General features: G+C 37.7%; 1 protein-coding gene across 2 annotated transcripts in view; it reads right to left on the bottom strand.

The window, feature by feature from the left end:
• plekhh2 (pleckstrin homology domain containing, family H (with MyTH4 domain) member 2) overlaps positions 1-21,657 on the bottom strand; it is a 121,884-nt gene that overhangs the window by 78,197 nt on the left and 22,030 nt on the right. For both annotated transcript variants that reach the window (XM_048601254.1, XM_048601255.1), the window contains 5 exons: positions 9,136-9,198; positions 6,865-7,014; positions 3,491-3,574; positions 2,919-3,000; positions 1,832-1,993 (listed from right to left, as the gene is read on the bottom strand). In XM_048601254.1, the coding sequence (XP_048457211.1) occupies positions 1,832-1,993; positions 2,919-3,000; positions 3,491-3,574; positions 6,865-7,014; positions 9,136-9,198 (541 nt within the window). The remainder of the gene's footprint in view (positions 1-1,831; positions 1,994-2,918; positions 3,001-3,490; positions 3,575-6,864; positions 7,015-9,135; positions 9,199-21,657) is intronic.

Genomic DNA, 21,657 nt, shown 5'->3' with positions numbered 1-21,657 from the left:
CCTCATCAATTATCCTCACTGAATTTTTTGAGGAGATAATCAGGTTGGTGAGACATGAAGTTCCCCGAAATAAAACATCCAAAGATGTGCAGGGTAGGTGGATTGGCCATGCTAAATTGTCCATAGTGCCCAGGGATATTTAGGTTAGGTGGGTTAGACACAGGAAATTAGGAGAATTGGTTGGGTGGGATGCTCTTCAGAGGGGCGGTGTGGACTTTTTGGGCCGAATGGCCTGTTTCCACACTGTAGGGATTCTATGATTCTGTGATCTTGTCCCTCAGTATCTTCTCCAAGAGCTTCCCCACCACAGACGTCAAGTTCACCAGGCTATAGTTTCCTGGATTATCCCTGCATCCTTTCTTAAACAAGGGAACAACATTTGCTAATCTTCAGTCCTCTGGAACTTCACCTGTGGTCAATGAGGATGTGAAGATATTGGCCAATGCCAATCTATTTCCTCCCTTGCCTCTCAGAGTAACCTGGGGTAGATCCCATCTGGTCCTGGGGACTTGTCTATCTTAATGCAATTTAGGATTCCCAAAACTTCCTCTTTCAATGATCAACAAAGAGTTACTTAAAAAAAAAGTAATAAAAAGAGCAAAGGTTATGTATGAAAGAGGACTATTGCAAAATATACATGTATATAAGAGGGAATAATCTAGCTAAAGTGAATGTTAGTCCCTTCGAGGATGAGACTGAGGAGTTAATAATGGGGAACACAGAAATGGCAGAGACACTAAGTCAGTACTTTGCCTCAGTCTTCATGGTGGAGACCACTGAAACCATCCCAATACAGAGATTATAGAATAGGAAGAACTTAAAACAATTGTCATCACTAGGGAAAAAAGTACTGAGGAAACTACTAGGATTTAAGGCAGCCAAGCTCCCAGGGCCTGATGGTTTAAATGGAGATTGATAAAGGAGACATAGAGTGAATGTTTCCTCTTGTGGGACAATTTAGAATAAGAGGCCATAATTTTAGACTAGGTAGTGTCAGATATAAAATAGAGACAAAGAGGAATTACTTCTCTCAAAGGATCATGAATCTGTGGAATTTACTACCCCAGGATGTGGTGGATGTTAAGACACCAAATAAACCCAAGGAGCAGATAGACAGATCTTTAATTGGGAAAGTGGAATGGAGGCCAAGATGAAGTCAGCCATAATCATATTAAATGGTGGAGTAGACTCGAGGGGCTGAATTGCCTAATCCTTTTCCCTATTCATGTATTTACTCATATATCTTTTGTTGCTTTTCACGTAATATCGTCAGTAATAAATTTAATTTTCCTTTTCAATTCATAACCAATCTAAATTCTTCTACAAGTGATGAATAACATTCTCCATCTTTATTATACAATCTTAATGTCTATAAATTTAAATACATTACTTTTCTGAAATGACCTCCCAGGTTTCATTATTAACAGAATTATAGATTCATTGAATTACATATTAATGCAAAGCAACATCTTAACTTTCTTGTTTTATATAAATAATGAATGCTAAAACAGCAACTAGTATCGTCCTCTTGTTGGTGCCTTCATATATGGCTGTGAACAGTGTAAAATGTGAATTAACTTTGCAGATTAATTCAGTTTCTTCCTGTTGCTTTATTAGATTCCTAAAAAGAATGTAAACAATCTGCCCTCTCAATTCAATATTTTTAAAAAATCTCTAGAATGAAAACATTTAAAAAGATGAAATAAATAAAGTCTGTTCATTTTCAGAAGTGAAATATTTACTTAATATATTTAAAACCTATAAATGCGGCAGGATTTTCCAGTTGACACAAATCAGTTTTATTGATTGATTTACATGATTCAACACCCACCTGTAATTTTTATGTTCAGTGACCCTGGTTCTAGGGTATTCTGCTGAAGACTTCTGGGGTTTCCTTTAAAATATCCAAAAGTTAGGCTGCTAAGCCGTTGTGCTTCCCCTGATGTTTTGCTCAAGTCAGATGATGCTTTTTGTCCTCGACTCCCTGTCAGTGCTAAAAGATAGCAGCAACCCAAGAACATGTTATTTAAGAAACTAGAAGAACTGCGGATGCTGGAAATCAGAAACAAAAATAAAATGCTAGAAAATCTCAGCAGGTCTGGTAGCATCAGTGGAGAGAAATCAGTGTTAACATTTCGGGTCCTGAGACCCTTCCATTCCCAGTTCTGAAGAAGGGTCTCAGGACCCAAAACGTTAACTCTGATTTCTCTCCACAGATGCTGCCAGGCCTGCTGAGATGTTCTGGCAATTTCAGTTTTTATTTCCAGTTAGTCAAGCATTGCTCTAGATGATTTCTGACTGCAGTGCAAAACCAATTTTACTTCTGTTGCAAATAATAGACTAAATTGTGCGGAAAAGCCTCCTTACTCCAAGAGGTCTGGTCTGACCGAGCAGAGGTGAGAGAAGGACGTTACATCACACTATTGTGCCTATCAGGACTTATTTATCTGGAAAATGGACATCATGAAAACAAGCAAAGTGGAATTTTTTGGATCCTTGCTCACATCAATTTGCAAAGACTAAACCACAGAAATGGCCTTCCAAAACAGAATATTCATACTCTGCACAATGATACAACAGAAAAACCAAAGGAAGACAGTTTTGGAGAGTCGACTCAGCTGTCCAATACATTGGTGGCACTGCATTTGCAATTGCATTGTGCTGTTTTTCACATTCCTAAATTGGAAAATGAGCTTGTTAGGCAAGTCTGCCATAAAAAGGGGTATACAGTTAAGCTCAATTTCAGCACAAGGGCCACTGTAATTGCAGTCCAATGATTTCAGTCGAGAACTGAGGGGAAATAGATGATATATATGCGTTAAGTAATCACCCCATAAGAATTCACTGGTAATGGTGCATAGTAAACAACTGAATTCACTCAGTAAATCACATATATGGTGGAGAATCTTGGCTCTAACCTTGTAATTTGGTCTGAAGGATCTGAATGTGTTCCACCTGTTGCTGGTTGGTAAGCTTAAAACTCTGATTTTCAGTTTCAAGCTATGAGCAAAGAGAGGATATAGATGGTGTTAAATTATTATCACTCCACATTAAAAACAGAAAATTAATAATAAGAACCTGTGGTTTACTGAAAACATCAAAAATTATATTGCATAATATTAATCTAACTTCATTCTTCTAAACAACTAAGATTGTAAATACAACTATGTTCTAGGTATACTTCAATCAATAGATAGAATAGCCACCTGAATAAGTTTATACAAATGTAACATAAGTGCACATATCTTGGGTGAATGCACATAAACCTTTTAGGAGAATTTTTGTTCAATGGACTTAATAATTTTAAATTTTATAATGAGCAGTTTGGAATACATTTTCCATACACAGGAACCTAAAAGACATAAAAATGTGTTTTGCAGCTCAAAATTTCCAAGAAAAGGGAAAATGAATCAAAAACAAAACAAATTCTACAACTAATTCAATATGCTGAATGTGTTTCTCTTATAAATACGCAGCAACACTCAGGTACCTCCTGAAGTTTCATTGTCACCCAATCCTTGATTTTAGCTGCTTTCTCCTCAATTATTTTGGCCTCCTGCATCCGTAGGTGCTTCTGAAAATCAAATGCTTACTGTTAACCTTCTGTGAATATGTGAACACTTCAGTACAACAGAACACATGAAAAGAAGTAACAGAACTGCAATAATTTTGACCTTCATGCTATGAAATCTGTGTCATAAGACAAAGCTAGATGAGAAAGCAGTTTCACCTACCTACCCTTAATTATATTCAATATCATGTACGGGAATAAATAGATATTTATTAGCACAAACTTGTTTATGCGGAAAGCTTTCAGACCTGGGAATAGGTGGGTTAGTGATGTGCATAATTATTTATCATCTTCCAATTAGATTCCCAATGGTACATAACATATTAAAATTTAATTAGAGTCAGTTGTACTTTTGGATTCTGTTTGATTACAGTGATTAGCCTTGTCACCCAGACATGTATTTGGTTCACAACTCCTTTAATTGCTATCTAATCAAGACAGAATTAAAGTTCCCCCCAAAAAGCTCATTTGGTAAACCAAAGTACAAATGAGCCATGCTGAGCAGAGGTTGAATTTAATGATCTCAATGGGATTGGCAGGATGGGTGTTAAAACATGCCTAAAGCATCTGGGTCAGTAATGGGAAAATCTGGTAATGGTAATGAGCTAATTAAGTGAAGTGCCATAAATCAACTCTCCAACCGATCCAGCCATCTCCATGTTTATTTCAAGACCTCAACTGTACACTTGATCACTTCGGTGATCCCATGGTAATTTGTACCTCATCTCAACAGGCAAGAGAAGACAATAAAAGGGTGTCATATGCAATTTGTGGTGGGTGGTATTTGATCCCTTGCAACCAATCTCTCATATTTTGAGTAAAGATGGCTTATTGGAGCAGAATGGGAGAATCGTGACCGTTGCCTGGAAACTTGGTCCAGATCTGCATTATTCTGTGTTGATGATCACTAAGTAGCTGCTCAAAGAGGGAATGAAATCCCTTCCTGTTTACAAATGCTTCTGGCTGGTTTCCTGATGTTCTAATGGTAATACATGTATAGTCTATGACTCCTGACACATAAAGGAAGCAGCACCATTGCAGCAAATACCAGAGTCTTTTCATTCTAATTTCTAGGTACCATCAGGAAAATCATTCATTGATAGAAAATGTCTTTGCCAGAGCCAGTGACCTGCTTTATGAACAGTAGATTGAGGAATTTCAGAAATGTTCACTCTAGCATTCTGAAATGGTGACTTTCACTGTTATTATCACTAGTTAGGAAGGACGAACTGATTAATTTCCTTGTCCCTACGTCTCTACTGGCTACCACAAAATTTGAGCTTAAAAAGAGAGGAAACAATCTGTCTTTGGAGCAACATCAGAAACAAATCAGTCAAACAAAAAAAAGTCATGTTTGCAGAATACCCAAATCCAAGTCTGCAGCTGAAGTAACTTTGACACAAGCTATTGGCAAGAGATTTCTCACTGGATCAGTTATGGCTGGTTGAATTCTCTTTTTTGAAGATTGTCTGTAGATTCAGACTTCTCCTCCAACAATCCCCTACTTGTGGTGATCAGGCCTTCCACTAGATTTTCAACCAACAAACTTTGATAAGAGGTTTTCAGAAGAAGAGAGCAAAATGAAGGCTGTTGTCTACGTGACAAATTCTTTGCAACAATCTCTGTTCAAAACAAATTTTTCCCCACCTATCAACTGGGTCATGTGACTTTTTCACTGAACGTTGCAGAGACATTGGATCCAAGCAGCTTGTTCTTTGCAAATGCAATACTGATGCTGTTGAAGTCGGTGTCCTTTGCTTGAAAAATGATCTTTCCAAAAAGTCCAAGATATGTATATACATGTCTAAATCAATGATATTGTAAATTCATTGTTTAAATGACACATCTTTATAACATTCCAAGGCCAAACACGCCCACCTTGGCCCAGAAACAGTATGACTTCATGCAGGAGGAGAATTCTCTCCTCACCAAGACCTCTACCACTCCTCCTCCTGGGCCTCCAACCTGTTACTGCTGTGAGACTCACACCCATCTATTCCTGTGAGAATAGACAGGATAAAGTTAGACTGGTGGGACAGCTTGCAGTCCCAGAAGATGCCACTGCGCTTAGAGGTGCTGTTGGGATGACAAAGCTGCCGTTCAATCAGATTGGCCAGCAGCTAAGTGGAGATTTCCTCCCACGAGGGACAAATGTCTTGCCTCTAACTAATTAATGTACCTCAGATCATGATATGGCATAGGGCAAAAAGCGTCAGTCTGGATGTCATCTGCACAACTGAGTAGCAGGGCAGGAAATCCTGCTGCCCAAAAAGCTCTGCCCCATCTTTCTTGAATCCTGCATTTTGCAAAATTTTTGACCGCTTATCTAATATCCAGTGCAAGTTGAGCAGAAATTTCTGCCCATTAAATATTGGGAATACTGTAGCCATTGTCTTCAGTCCCCATTCCAAATTCTTTTCCCCCTCTACGGACTTCTTCCTACTCCCTGCATACTATGTGAAACTTAAGCAGACAGTTTGTAATCCTGGTGTCCTCGCAGAGTTGATCTTTCCACCGTATATCCATGCCATTATGAGGACTATCTTTCTCCACCTCTGTAATATCACCTGTTTTGGTCCTGTCGTGTACCAATTACTGCTGACATCTTCATTCATGCCTTTGTTAACTCTAAGCTATTCCAACTCACCCTTGGCTGGCCTCCCACATTTTACCATCCTTAGTCTGCTGCCTATTGTCATTTTCCCCGAGTATATTCACCAAGCATCCCTGAAGTAGCTGACTGACATTGCCTTCCATTCAAAACCTTGATTTTAAAATGTCGATTCTTGTTTTCAAATTCCTTTCTCCATTGCTGTAATCTCTTCCAGCCACCAACTTTTCAAGATAGCCTGACTCATCTAATTCTGGTCTTGTGAGTAAACCAATTTTAAACCACCATTGTTGGCTGTCCTTTCAGCTATGTAGATCTTAGCTTCTGGAATTCCCTTTCTCCATTACTCTACCACCTTAACTTCTTTTCCTCATTCAAGACACTCCTTTAAACCTATACTTTTAATTAAGTTTTTGGTAATTTTACCCAATAAATCCTTCCGTGGTTCTGCGTCATATTTCTGTTTTATAATGTTTCAGTGAAGCACCTTGGAATGCTTTATTACATTGAAGGCACTAAAGAAATATATGTTGTTCAGTAGAGAAAATGGAGCATAACGAAAAGAAGCTATTCAGTTTATTAAATCAAAATGTGTTTCATATGTAAGCAATGCACATTTCTAAGTACTTAGGAACAAACCACTCAATTAGAATTTGAAGTAGTAATGTCTATGATAGCAAACCTGTTCATCTAGCTGCAGCTCTAAACGCTGTATGATATCATCTTTTTCCTGTATAAGAATTTCCAACTCCTGACAGCTCTTAAACAACTTATTCTCTGATTCACCAGTCTGGATATTGGCTGTTTTTAGCTTCTCTTCCATGACACAAACCTAGGTACAAAAAAACCACACACAAAAGAAATGCAATAAAATTCTTCATAAAATGAATAAAAAAACACAGCAGACAGTATCTGTTGGAAAGCCATTGAAGGAAGCTTGGCTAGTCCTGCTAACTCATGGTAAAACTCAATGCTATCCTAATGGGAGATTTCACATTTGATCTCAAACTCCAATAACATCTCAATTGGACAGTTATTTCCTGGTATTTTAATGTGCTGTAACACCATGCCAAAGTAAAATCCAGACACAGATTTTCCCGAATGAAATCATCACATTTTAAGAATCACTTCACTCAACTGCATAGTAGTATTTTCCATTTGTAACCAGGTGGGAAGCAAATATTTGCAGCTGTTGTTTGTTAATCACCACTTGCAGTTGTTTTGCTAATATTTTGGTTTTGTTGGTATGTGTCTGTTTATGTCTAACGCTCTCTTATTATGGCAGCAACAGGAAAATGATTAAATCCCTGCAGACAAATTCAAAAACTCTAAAAAGACAAGGAAAATGAACTAATTAACTCCTCCTCGATACAAATGGTGATGGCCACAATTTTCCCTTCACTTTTGATCTTCACTCTCCTCCTTCAACATTTTTCTCTCTACTTTTAATTTCTGTTTTCATCTCCAATGTTTTCTCCTTTTTCCCCTCCAGTGAGCAGATAACTGAACAGTAATCTTGGAAACTAGAACACTGAAAATAGATGTCAAATACTGCTAAAGCACAGTATATAGTGGATCCTGATATCTGTAGTCTTTTAAATCAAGTATAATTACTTGAAAATGTTTATCTTACAGTCTTAGATCAAGGTCCTAAGCATGGGAAGTGAGCTATACGGCTGGGGACCTGACAGTGATAGCCAAATTGCAATGTTTCCAGAATGCAGTGGGAGCAAAGCTGCAGCTAAGGGACCAAAGCGCAAAAAGGCAAGGCAAGGCAGGGATGATTTGCCCGGTATGCTCCGAGTGAGTGTACACTTTGACGGCAAGCAATAAGCCCAGGGATATAGCCTGGTCTTGTCCATGAGTTGGGTGTGTGTCCTCCTGAGTGCAGAGTGTCCTTGCTACTGCATTACAACGATGGTTGCTGGTGCAGCTCAAGGTACGGTATTGAAGTGCAGAGGCTTCCTGTAAGTAGGTTGGAGATTTGCCACAAGAATTCTTAGAGACTGGCACATTGGCCATGGGTATGGGCTGCATGTGGCCAGTTCCCATGGACCGTGCCTGCAGATGCTCTGGTATCCATGTTAAGTTATGAACAAGTTGAGTTGGGTGGTCATCAAGGCATTTAACAAGCAATAAAACTAATTATTTGGCAATTCACCGCTGCTGAGAAACTTGCCACACCATTTGTGAAAAACAAAAAATGGAGTAAGATACTCTGGATTTCGAGACTGACATTGCTGATTTCTCGTCTTATTCTACCACAAATTTCGCCATAAGTCACATTGCTCAGACCCCTATAAGATTCTGTCTATTAACTTTCTTTCTCTCTACAAATGGTGTCTGACACACTGAGTAATTCTGCCATTCTCTGCCATCTTACTTCAGGAAAAATAGTAATAGGTACTGCCTTTGCCTAAATGTGTGTAATAATTGTTTCAAGCAAGAGGAAAATTGGCGATCAGAAGATTAAGGCAAGTGTTTTAACTTTCCTTGTGGGATCAGGAGGAACAAGACTGTGCATTTGAACCATCAAATGTTTAAGACCAGGTCAAACAGAATGTTAAGCTTACATGAACAATCTAGACCAGTCTGAGTGGATGTGGGGAGTGATAAAGCTTGGTGACATTGGTGTACACTGTCGTAAAGTGGATCCGTGAGAGATTTTTAAATGAGGGTAGTTTCAATTTTTACTTTGTCTTAAATCAACAACGGATGTTAATTTATCGGACTGTGTGATTTGGGGCCAGATATCTTTCATATCAGATGCCCAGGCTTGTTTCTAAAACATCGGTGTTATTTCTCACCTAGGTCAGCCTTGCCTGCATCAGATAGTTGTAGCATGCTTGCAAGATAATGACTCTAAGCATAAAGTTGTAACATTTAAAGCACACGACTACACAATAGAATGTATACAGTAGGTGAGGAAGAGGCCTGTTTGCTTATACACCACCTGCTGGTAAGCCTTCTCAGCACGACGGTTGGCATCGATTACTTGCCTTTCCAATTGTTGCATCTGGAAAGCAGAAAACACTACAGTAAATGTGAAGCTAGCTGCAACATGAATTCTACTAGCACATTCTAAAATTGTTTCAAAACATTTGTAGTTTATTTTCCCCAGGAAAAAACTAACAGATACAGTTATGAGAGTTGGGAAAGGAAAATAGGCCACTCCAACACTGTAATAGAAGTGTTTATAGCAGTACGGTTCAGGATAACATTTTTTTAAGTGCACAAATCAAATGTTCCCAGTTCATGTGTTATATGTAGTTGCATATTGCTGATTCAGGACACTTTGAATAATATCTGAAAAATATTATTATAAGATGAAATTAAGTTATTTTTAAAAATCAAAGCCTGCATGTTATGATAACACTGGAAGCTGTTCCACAGACCAAGAACTCAACTTTGGAAGCTGCATTCAAGTACAAATGAGGCCATGCTACTGTTTCCTACTGCATGGAGTACCCCACTTTGAGAGATGCTCTTAACCCCCCTATACTGTCAGAGGTGCTGTTGGTGTTAAGCAAACACTATGCTCTAAATCCACTCTAGAACATAAAATGGGTGAATTGTAGGGCATAACAAGGTCAGACACAGAACTGCTTCACAATGCAGTAGTTATGTGGAATACAGAGTGGCCAGCAATAGTGTAAAGCAATACACTCTGCATAAAAGGAGATCAATGAAGGATGTCTCCAATTCTAATACTGCAGGGGCAATATTGCATTAGAACTAGTTTAAATGATTTTTTCAACTCCCCTTCCATTCACACCTGCTTTGAAATAGTTTAAAATTTTCACTAATGGACAACTGCAGTTATCTTACAAGTTGGCCTTTCTATGCTATTGATAAAATTATTTTTCATAAGACATTGCCAGCTATGAATAATGCAAGCCATTTTTTGCAGAGATATATTCAGTGACAAATTTCTATGTTAGTGTGCTTTACTGTTCAATTCATGGAATTTTGTTCCAGACATAGTGAAAACAATAATAAACAGAATTTATGCAAAAATCACAACCTTTTCAAAACAAAATTGGAACATTAAAACTGTACTATAATGAAATAGTGATAGAAGAGATATAGCTTAAAGTTGGAGTGATTTGGCAAATTAATATTCCTGATCAGACAGGGCAGAAAATTAATGATCTAGTAGCAGTGTTAATGATTGACTCTATCATCACTAATTTCTGTCACTGACCAGAAAGACATCAGGAATGGTTATAAATGTACACTTGGCCTGCACTTTATGGCCAGCACACACACTACTGATCCTGTCTTTCCAATCAGCAGTAGGAACATCAATGTTACAGATGTAAGTTCCACTTTGGACTTCTTCATTATGGGGATAAACAAAATATAAAAAACATACATTGGATATACCAAATAGATACATGAAATGGAATTAGTGACTGAGATCATAACAGTAATCTAGAGTAATGCATTAATGCAAAGAAAATTGGTGCGGTTCCTGTTATGTCTTTCAGATCACCAAACAATGGAATTGAGATGGAGGTGGAGATTGCAGATAGTTCAATAAAATATGCAAAAATAAGGTAATAACAGTATTTTTTAACGATTCCAAGGTAGACAGGAATAAAGGTAATGTATACAGTCAAAGTGGTTAATGCTTTTTAACATGCATTCAGAATTCCTTCCTGGACTAATTCCATGTGCAATGACAGAAAGCGATTATCAAGAGTAAACTTGAGAGATAGCTATACAACTTGAACAAACAACAGTTAAGATGCCTTTAGATTAAAAAGATCTCTTGTGATTTATGTTTCAGTGACCAACCACCATGTTAACTAACCAAAAAATAAAAGAATTAAATATATGGTATATCAAGTCAATTCATTCTGCAATCTAACTGATGATAACTGACAGTTAACTGGTACATCTTGTATGGCAACATCTTTCCCAATTAGAATTCACTTGCCAACCAATCAGCACTCTTTTCTCATTCCCTTTACATTGGTATTCTAGCAAATATCCTGATGGGTGCAAGATGAAAAACCTTTATAAAAAGTCCTTCTTCAGCAATACTCAAGTTTTGTACTACCAAACAAAAAGTCATTATCAAAATAAGTCAGATGTTCAACATAAACAAGTTGTATTTTGCTCCTAACTTGAGGAATAAATTCTCAGTAAACCGCCTAAGGACATCAGGTTTATGTCATCAGTTCGAGTACTGCCTTCATTTGAGCACAACAAACTAAATAAAAAGATGTTTAGACAGCTGTTGCAATGACACTGGAGGCTACATCTGTGTGACATTTACCAGAATCAGCAAGTTATCAAACACAAATAATACCACCCACTGGATTTGTCTTCATTTAATGTTAATGTGCACACATTAATATTCTTAAAATGCTTTGTTTCTGATGGTTTTCTAAATTGAAAAGATACTTTTTTAAGCACCTTGTACTCAAGCAATACCTTTTTAAAAGAATATGCTGTTGAAATTCAAATAATTTAAAAAAACTAATAATGAACTTTCACTGTCATACACAATAGAACCATGATTTATTTTGCAGTATACTCTAAGCAAATGGGTTCTATCTGGTCCAAATAACAATAGTTATTAGGCTAGATTTTGTCATCAATGGCAAAGTAACAGCATTCACTGCTGTCTTCGAAAAAAGTTGCCTACAAGGATCTAGCAATTTCAATGACACTGGTTATCCCTTTCTTGATGTGAGTTTGAATTTGACACAAGGGAATCTCCAGGCGCCCATCAACAAGGATATCATCAACTGGAATAAGCAACCAATTAGATTGAAGGATTCTCACAGATTGCAAATCACAAAGTAAAAATCATTGAATCCATTCACTTCAAATTATAATTTTTACAGATATAAAAATTAATGATTGGAACACTTTATAGATTAAAAGTTACAAATTATAGACTATATATTAATAAACTTGTAGAATAGGCAAATAATTGGCAAATGAAGTTCCACACAGATGAATGTGAGCAAGTACATTTTGGTAGAAAGACCAATGAGATCACTTATTACTTGGAAGATGCAAGTCTGAACGGGGTAGAGTAACAAAAGAAATCCCTGAGCACAAATACTGTAATCACGAAACGTTGTTTCACAAGTTAGCAAGGCCATATAAAAAGCACATCAAGTGCAAGCTTTTTTTTATTTCTAGAGGAATAAAATTGAACAGTAGGGAAATTATGCTGAAACCATGTTGAATCTTAGCTCGACCCTCCATTTAGAACACTGTGGTTCTAGCATCATACTACAAAAAGGATACACAAGCATTAGAAAGAGTGCAGAGCTGATATAAAGGAATAATACCAGAAACACATGAGTATACATATCAGGAAAGGCTCGACAGGCTGGATTCTTTCTCTCTTGAGACAAGATCTCTGAGCAGTGACCTAACAGAGCTTTTTAAAGTATCAGAAGTTTTGTTGGAGGAAACACGTAGAGAATGCTTCCTCTTGTGGGGAAGAGCATAACCAGAGGCATCAATACAAGATCATCTCTAAGGAAGTCAATAGGAAATTCAGAAAAAACTTCAGCCAAATTAGGGGCAAAAATGTGAAATTTGCAACTGCAGTGAGCAGCTGATGTGAAAAATTAGACAGATATATGAGGAAGAAAGGAATAGATTGCTACAATGATACATTTTCATGAGAAAATTTGGAAGGAAGTTCAAGTGGAACAGAAACTTTGGTACAGATTGGTTGGGCCAAACAGCCAGTTGTTGTGCGAAATACTCCATGTAATCCTACATAATTACGATAACAATATCCACATCATTAAAACAAAGATCTTTTCTGTAACATTATAATGAAATGTATGCCAAGAATACACACACAGGTATTCATTGGCAACAATCTTCAGCAGCAACAACTGCAAATTTAATACTATTTTCAATGTTAGGGTATGTAAGCTGTAAAGAAAGTTGGATGAAAATAAAATAAATCTGCATTTTGGATTCTAATACCTCGCAGAATGTTCTGCCCCATTTACTAAAAGTCTGTGGGTGTAGAATCACCCTGTTCAATAACACAGACCCAAGGCGGAAACTCATAACCGAGTAGACATCATCTTCTAAATGAGGGCACCCTGTCTTGACGACATGAGCTGTAAACTTTCTGAAGTGACTGACCCAATAATGGCAGGTTTCTCTGCATTTGTTAGAGTTCTAAATTCTGATCACCAGTCTTAATTAAAATGAAAAGTGGCAAATCATTTTCACTCTGGGGAAGAACAGTCTACAAACCTCCATGTCAGTTCCACAGACACTGTGTAAATAACAAAATGATTTGCACTATTCTGTCGTGGGTGTATATAAAGAAAAAATACCACTAAAATGTTTTAATAAAAAGAAGTTGCCTTGCTAATATTGCAGTAGAATGTTGTGCAGTTGTCATATTCATCCTGTCAATTAGGTTAGCTCATTTTGCCACTTGGGGACAATGCCAATCATAACTAAACCAGCAAATCTGTTCATCATGAAGATCTGTCAACAATTAGGTATTGAAAATTAGACCAGATTCAAATTAGGTTGGTGATTAGGTTCATATCTTTGAACAGAAATGTTCATCTCACTGCTGACCTTTTCAGCTAATCATTCTTGTGTCTGTGCTTTGTTGTTTCCAAAGTTAAAACTTTTCAATTGGATTGAGAACTTTCAGAATCATAAACATTGTATGAAAAATGGAACATAAATTATACTGGAGTAAAAATGGGTAAAAACAAAAAAATAGGTAAATCAGAAATTGAAGTGGAATTTAATGCCCTCTCAAGGTGACTGTGGAGGGACAGTGCTTTTATTCAGGCTAGAGAGGGTGTGGGGTCAGACCACTCATCTTCCAGCATCTGGCCTGAACAATTCCAGGTTGGGAACGTTTATCCTTTCCATCTCAGTCAATTGAGGCCCCCAAAGAGAAAAGTTTATGCACACTTCAGGACCTCACTCTACAGTTGGCATTCAAGCAGTGGTATGGTAGGGCTCTTCTGGTGTAATGATAGTGTCCCTATCTCTGAGCCAGGAGGCACAGGTTCAAGTCATATCTGCTCCACTGCTGTGTAATAACATTTCTGATCAGGTTGATTATTAAATATCTTTATACGGTGATGGGCAGGGTAGTCGTCATGTATGAAACTCAAAGGCAAATAAAGTTCTATTTCCTTGAAAGCTGTCCAGGAGACAAAGGCATCTTTTGTTCAATGGCACCCAAGTTCCTAACTCAGAAACCCGGGATTGGAGGAGGGAGGGAGGGAAAGGGGATGTGGCACACTGAGTGCCATTCTCTTGACCTTTCTTGCATCCACCCAGATCCCTTCCCAAGTGAGCAACCCATCCCCACAGTTAACAGTGTGGAGCTGGAGGAACACAGCAGGCCAGGCAGCATTAGAGGAGCAGGAAAGTTGACGTTATGGGTCAGGACTCTTCTTCAGAAAAGTTAATGTCCCTCACTGATCCAGGACTGATGGTGGGATGCATTGCCAGCAGCTATCATCACTCTCTTGCGACTTTGATGCCAAAGAGGAGCTGCCGGTCTGTGACGAGAGCTGGCAGCATTTGACTGTTGGAATTTCGACCTCCAGTGTCCTTGATCCTGAGATTGGCCTTAAATCGGGAAGAATTTCCCCAAACGAGGTGGTGTAGAGTTCTCTCCAGCAGGACTGATACACGTTACCAGGATTAAAAAAAAAATTCTGCCCCAGGTTTCTGCTTCCAATCTCTAATCAACTTGTCCTTTATCACCTCTTACAATTAATTTCAAAGTAATGATATGAACATTTGTTTGGTTTAGAATTACAATTATTACATTTTTATTGCGCAAATTTTCCAAAATTCAGTTGCATGGCAATACCAAATGGGTTGTAGAAATCTTACACTTATTTCTAACTGGTTCATGGTCAAAAAAAAAAAGAGAGAAAACTGCAATGCTTGGAAATGAACTTGACTGAAGTTTCATTTTGAAGTATATAAGATTAACGAGACTAGTTTGTGTCATTTGCAGGCTTTACTAATTTCTGTTTCTGGGACAACAATTCTAAAGAAAATGAGGAGATGATGAGTGAGGTGTAATGTTTTTGCTCACTGTAACTTAGAAATCAGTATACTTCTCAACAGAGAGCATGTCAATGCTTTCTCTAGCTCAATTAAATGCAGAGCCTAAATATTTGATTACAGCCAAAATCAGGTTTATAGGAGTGGGGCAGATGAGCACAGCCACGCATGCATTCAGACAGGGCTGTTGGATGATAAAGGTGCTAGCTCGGCAATGTGGTATATTATCTCAGTTGCAGAGGATTCAGATGTTCACTTTGAGTGACCAGGTGATCGATAAAGGTCAGTGACTATCCACAACAAAATGCACTGGACAGCCTGTCAATTGCCTTGCCTGAGTTGTTCCAGAGTATCAAGAAGTTCAGCTTCAACTTGTGTCAAAGGCTTTGTGTACTGCATAGAGAGCATTTTGTTCAACTAGACCAAGTAGTCAGCAACAGGCAGCAGCTCCAACAAATTGCTGGAAAAGCTCAGCTAGTTTGCCTCTGACTTCCTATCCCATCTAAGCAACTTATCATACTTTTTAACCTTAACATTACGTAAAACGCTGGATATGGAGCTCACTAGTCCTTCATGTACATCATTAATAGGCTACGTTGTTTTATTAAATTTTGGATGAAGTGATGGAGCACCAAGGCAGGCCTTCTGACCAGCTCGCCACTTCACCCGACAGCCTCTGCACCAACCTCAACCCCCAGAAGCCTCAGCCAGAACAAAAATCTAACATTTGAACTCTACACTCCCAATGCAGATGCAAAAATTAATGGCCAGTACTCCAGACAGCAACTGAATCTTCTATACACATCTCTGTGAAACACTGATCGTAAGTAATATCCTCTCTGAATTAACCTGGAGTTTCAGCAGATGTTGGAAATCAGAAACAAAAACAAAAACAGAAATTGCTGGAAAATCTCAGCAGGTCTGGCAGCATCTGTGGGGAGAAATTAGAGTTAATGTTTTGGGTCCAGTGGCTGGAACTCAATCTTGGTTCTGACAGCATGCAACTTACAATTAGTGTTTTGTGTGCAATTACAATGTGTGTAGAAGGCTCAGCTTTTTACCATATATTAATGACCTAGATGTGGGAATAGTGAGCTCCATATCCAGTCTTGTAAGTAGTATTAAGTTTAAAAAGTATAATAAGTTACACAGATGGGGTAGGAAGTCACAGACAGATCAGATGAGTGCACAATATTGTGGTAGGTACAGTTTAATATGAGTAAGTTTAAGATCCACTTTCTTTTATCAGCCACTTTAGATCCTAGAATATTTTTCTAACGAAGAGAAACAAAGAATTGTGGAAGAACAAAAAGATCTACATACTCAGCTACAGCGATCACTAAAAGCTACCATAATTAAAAGGTAATTGTGAAGATAATTTGAATGTTTTCCTTTATCTCAAGAATGTTGATCTACAAAAGTGTGGAAGTGATGCTTCAATTGTATAGAATCTTAATCAGTTGCCTCTCTCTAAAAGGGTATCCCCACCTCTAACAGGCTCCAAAAATTTAGACCTGCTTCTACCAAGTCTAATCCACATATGCTGTGGTTCCTTCTCCTAGCTAAAGAAAATCAGACGTGACCGAAGGCAGTGTAGTTTTATATGGGCATCAACCTCCATGAACCATGGATGGGCAGTCTGGAACCAGACTTCATTTCCTCGCCACCGTGAATACAGTAGGGGCCATATTCTATATTGGATCATCCAGAATTAGGCATCTGTCACAATTTTCACATTGAATCGCCATCATTATGAAAATTCAGGCCATTGTGTTTACATTTAGGCATAGCACTTCAAGCAGGAGATATTGGCCTTGGAAATGTGTAGAGAGTAGAGTCACCAGAATGATAACATGGCTTGAAGGTTAAATAGAAGGCAGATTCCCTAAATTTGGCTTCTATTTCCTTGCACTTAGAAGCTTGAGTGAGGTGTTAAAAATGGCAAAGAAGGATTTGATAAAGCAGATACAGAGATTTCCTCCGGTTTGTGATTCTACTATTAAAACTAAAATTTTAGTCATTCTGGATTGAACTTAGTGCAGTTCAAGTCCAGAGCCCTGTCCTTCAAAACATGGTAGATCTTGGGTTAATTGAAATTTTAAATTCTGAGATAAATGGAATTTAATTAGGAATGGATATCAATGAATTTGGATCATAGGTGCAAAAATAGCTACAGATCAGCAGTGATCTAACTCAATGGCAGAAAAATACTTCAGGTACTGGGCAGCCTACTCTTTCCACTCCATTCCTTCCTGTGTTTAGTTCATATGTGACTGAAATTTAAAAGCGTTACAAATGCTTTTTTTAAGCAAGATACAAGCCAATAGCCAATTCAACAATTCACACACTACTGTACACATTCTTTCTAGTGATGCATGAACTAGTTTGATTTTGACTCAGTATGCTTAATTTGTTTTTAGTTCAATGAGGAACATTCTTAGAATTTCTAATTTGAATGTTGATTTAAGCTACGATAAATATTGACTAGAGAAAGCCCTGACAGTAATAATAATTGTTATATCATCGTGAAGGTTAATTCCATACTGAACATTTAGACCTTGTGACATAGCAGTATAAGCAAATATTACCCTACAGTAACCTCTGAGTTTCATCAACCAATGCTCACACACAAAACTCCAAAATCCAATGAAGGGTTCCTTGTTGATATTTTAAAAAAAAACTCTTTCATTGCATTCCACATTCTGCCAATTACTTCACCATTCCACAGATTCCAGTAGCAACCTCATATGGATAAAAGGAGTCGTGCAACAAAATATCCTTCTTCATGTGTCAAAAAAGGACCCTGTTATTTTATTATAAATGCAGATGATGCAAAATATTTGACATTGTTTGACTTGCGTATTAATTTCCAAGTGTATGGATTGCATTCAGGATCGTGGTAGCCTCAATTCTCTACTGAAATGTGCAACTAGATTATTACTATAGGGTACAATGTAAAATGTTTATTGTGTAGTTTCATCTTTGAAAACAAACTAAGTTGCAGTGACGGGGGTAAAACATTCCCATCCTTGTGGAGGTGACTTTGGGGATTGGGTGGAGGGGGGTGCTACATGCGAGTAAACTCTCACTAAGAAGCAGTAGGATTGCACCCCTCTGCTTCCACCTCCTTTGACCACTTGCTCAGAAGACAGAGCAATCGTGACAGCAATCCATCTGGCAAAAAAAAAAGAGGGAATTCATTCAACTGAGAAGCCAGTTTACTTTGATTATTGCAGTAGTACAGCAATTTAGTTCAGAAAGCTGAACTTAACATTCGCACTGACTGGTGGAGGTCGTTGGTAATCAAACCCCACTACTCCACTTGTCGCTCCATTGTATTAATGTGGGGTGGTTGACTTCATCATTGAAATGGTGAGTTGCTTCTCTTTTGTACTATTACTCAGATTAAAAGAGACTTTCATCAGGCTTTTTTAAAAATTAACTCGCAATAATCTGTTTATTACAACAGTAATCTTATTCTTAAAATGAGTGGCATACACTGTCAACATGTACAATAATTGATCTATATGTTGAACTAGAATCTGGAATTAGAAGTGGTCTCCATAATCCTAAACACAGACACGCACAATGCAAAAGGTAACAATCTGCAGAGATAATCTGTTTTAAAAAATGGCAGAAGGATAAACGCCCCTGTTGGCCAAGGGTCTGAAGACAAAGGATAAAATGTGATTATTTCTCATGGTCCACTGGGTCTTTGTTAATGAAAGTGGATCTGTCAGCTGTAGATTGATGGATAATCTTCAGTTCAGAATGAAATCAAGCTGGATTCGAGTGTTTGGAAAGTGACGCAATTTATCCTTCAATGGTTCATAAGGTAGTCAGATTTATTCCCAGAAACTTAGACCTAGACAGGGAGAGACATTTACAGCTCCTAGTGTTTCTTTCTTACTGAGTACTTAGGAAGAAGACAAAATCCAGAATGGAATACAGGACCCATAGTCTTTTCAAAACCAGATTTTCCAGCAAATAAGGGCCATAAACCCCATTGCTTATCTCCCTTAAACTTTCCTCCAAATCTACATGACAGTCTGTGAACAGCAGGCAAACCACAAAACTCATTAAACTCCCGACTTTGTTTCTAAGAAATCACTTGGAAACTCTTTTCAATTCATAAAATATCCAAACAGTTCCACATGTTCCAGTTTTTCACATAGTCCTCAAGTATAAATATGCATTCACAAAAGTATTAATACCAAATACATTAGAGTTTCCACAAAACATTAAAGTATTAGTTCGTATTTAGTATCATTAAAAGCACTGTTAGCACTTCCCAATATGTATTAGATGATCGTTCATTAAAGTCCTGAAGGCAGGCATGATTGGTCTGTACAGTATTGAATGAGATTAAGAATTGATTCCAACAAAATAAACGTGATTGTTAGAATACGATTATGTTTTGTCATGGGTGGTAAGATGTCCATTTGCGTTTTGAAAACATGCTCTATTTGAAAGCTTCCAAATTTTGCGAAATTTCTACTGGAGGAATTTACCTTCCCAAAAGAGATGAAAAGACATAGAGAGGCATTTCGTTCAACCATTGATTCATTATAAAATTCCAGAAAATCCATTGCCTATTTATTGCAATTATCAGGATTGAAAGTTACAATTTAACAAAATCCAACGAAGTGAATGTTTGCAAATTGTAAAACTTGCCTCCGTTTAGAACAACGTTCACCAGAAATCAAAAATAAAACTTCAGAGTGATTTGCCATAATTTGAGCCAGTTTCACAGACCATGATGACAACATGATAAGGCAATCATGTGACTGTGGAAATCAAGGCCTTTGTAGTTCCCAGAATAAACACAGATCTCTTATCTACACTTTATATCACTTCCTTTACACTATAAAAACTCTTCAAGTACAGTCACTAGATGTTGAGATGTACATCTTATATTCTTAACTTCTAGTTATAGGGCCAAAATCAGTACTTTTGATATTAAATTAATATGACTGCAAGATGCCATTTTAAACACTACCACACACGAAATGCATTACATATGAATCAACAAAAGCTATGCTGTGTTTGGAAAGTACTAGCTGTCTCCAGCATTACTTCTGATGTCTCTTTCTAGTCACATCCAATATTCTGCACATTTCTGCTTTGCCGGAAAATGCATTTATTTCTTATAGTTAAGTGATGTGATAGGCTACTAAACTACCACTAACCATTAAAACTATCACAGAATCACGGAATATAATAAAACAAACAGAAACAATGAGTAATTACATTGTGTGTTGTAGTACTGGGCCACAACACGAGTTTCAACCCCTGATCTGCAACACGATAATTGGTGTAACCCATTTTAACAGTTTTGCAAGTCATTTCAGCAATGCAGCCAAAAGCAACTCTGGAAGAAATTCCACTTTCAATCACTATCCAACCACGCTGCTAGAGAGAGTGCATAAAATAGTTGTCTGATGACAGTGCAATTAGGGTCAATTTTGATGTTAAGATATTAATCCAGCCACCCTAGACTGAACAAATCCCTTTTATCTCAAAGTCCCTTTGTAAATCCACTCTCTGTAGGTGCAAATACTTGTAAAATTGTAAATAAAAGAGAGATTAAACTGTTTCCTTGGAGTTAAAATATCATTTCCTGAATGTATTTATAACAGTTCATTTCAGAGACCAATGGTGGTACAATGCTGTACATAAATACAATAGCTTCTGTGTTGGTTTACAGGCTGCTAGTTTAAGAAACTGAACTGAACAGAGTAGAGTCAATAATGAAAAGGAGGACTTCCACGTCAGAGGGTTTAGGTATTGAGACATTAACACTCATTGTCTTAAGCATATTTATTTTTCATTTATTCATAGTATGTGGGTGTCACTGGCTAGGCCAGCATTTATTGTCATCACTAATTGCCCTTGAGAAAACAGTGATGAACAACTATCTTGAACAGCCAAAAGTCCATGATGTGTTAGGTACATCCACAGTGCTGTTTGGAAGGGAGCTTCAGGAATTTGATCCAGTGTCAGTAAGGAAATAGCTATTACTTTTTTTAAAAAAGAAATCAATTATGGTATGTGGGTGGTGCTGGCTGGCTCAGCATTAATAGCTCATCTCTAGTTGCCCTTGAGAAGGTGGCAGGGAGCTGCCTTTCTAAACCGCTGCAGTCCATTCACTGCAGGTAAACCCACATGTTGTTAGGGAGAAAATTCCAGGATTTTGACCCATTGAGTTATAAGTTCGAGGGCCAAGACTGGATGATGTGCGGCTTGGTGGGGAATGTTACCACATACCCGCCTCCCTTGTCCTTCTAGGTGGTAGATGTCACTGATTTAGGAGAAGCTGTTGAAGGAGCCTTGGTGAGTTCTCAATATTTAATTCATTCATGGGACATTGGCCAATTTCTGCTTGAATTGACTGGCTTGATAGGGCCATTTCAGAGGGCAGCTAAGA

The sequence above is a fragment of the Rhincodon typus genome, chromosome 9, assembly GCF_021869965.1.
Source record: "Rhincodon typus isolate 14 chromosome 9, sRhiTyp1.1, whole genome shotgun sequence".
Taxonomy (NCBI): domain Eukaryota; kingdom Metazoa; phylum Chordata; class Chondrichthyes; order Orectolobiformes; family Rhincodontidae; genus Rhincodon; species Rhincodon typus.
This window is presented reverse-complemented; position numbering and strand designations above follow the sequence as displayed.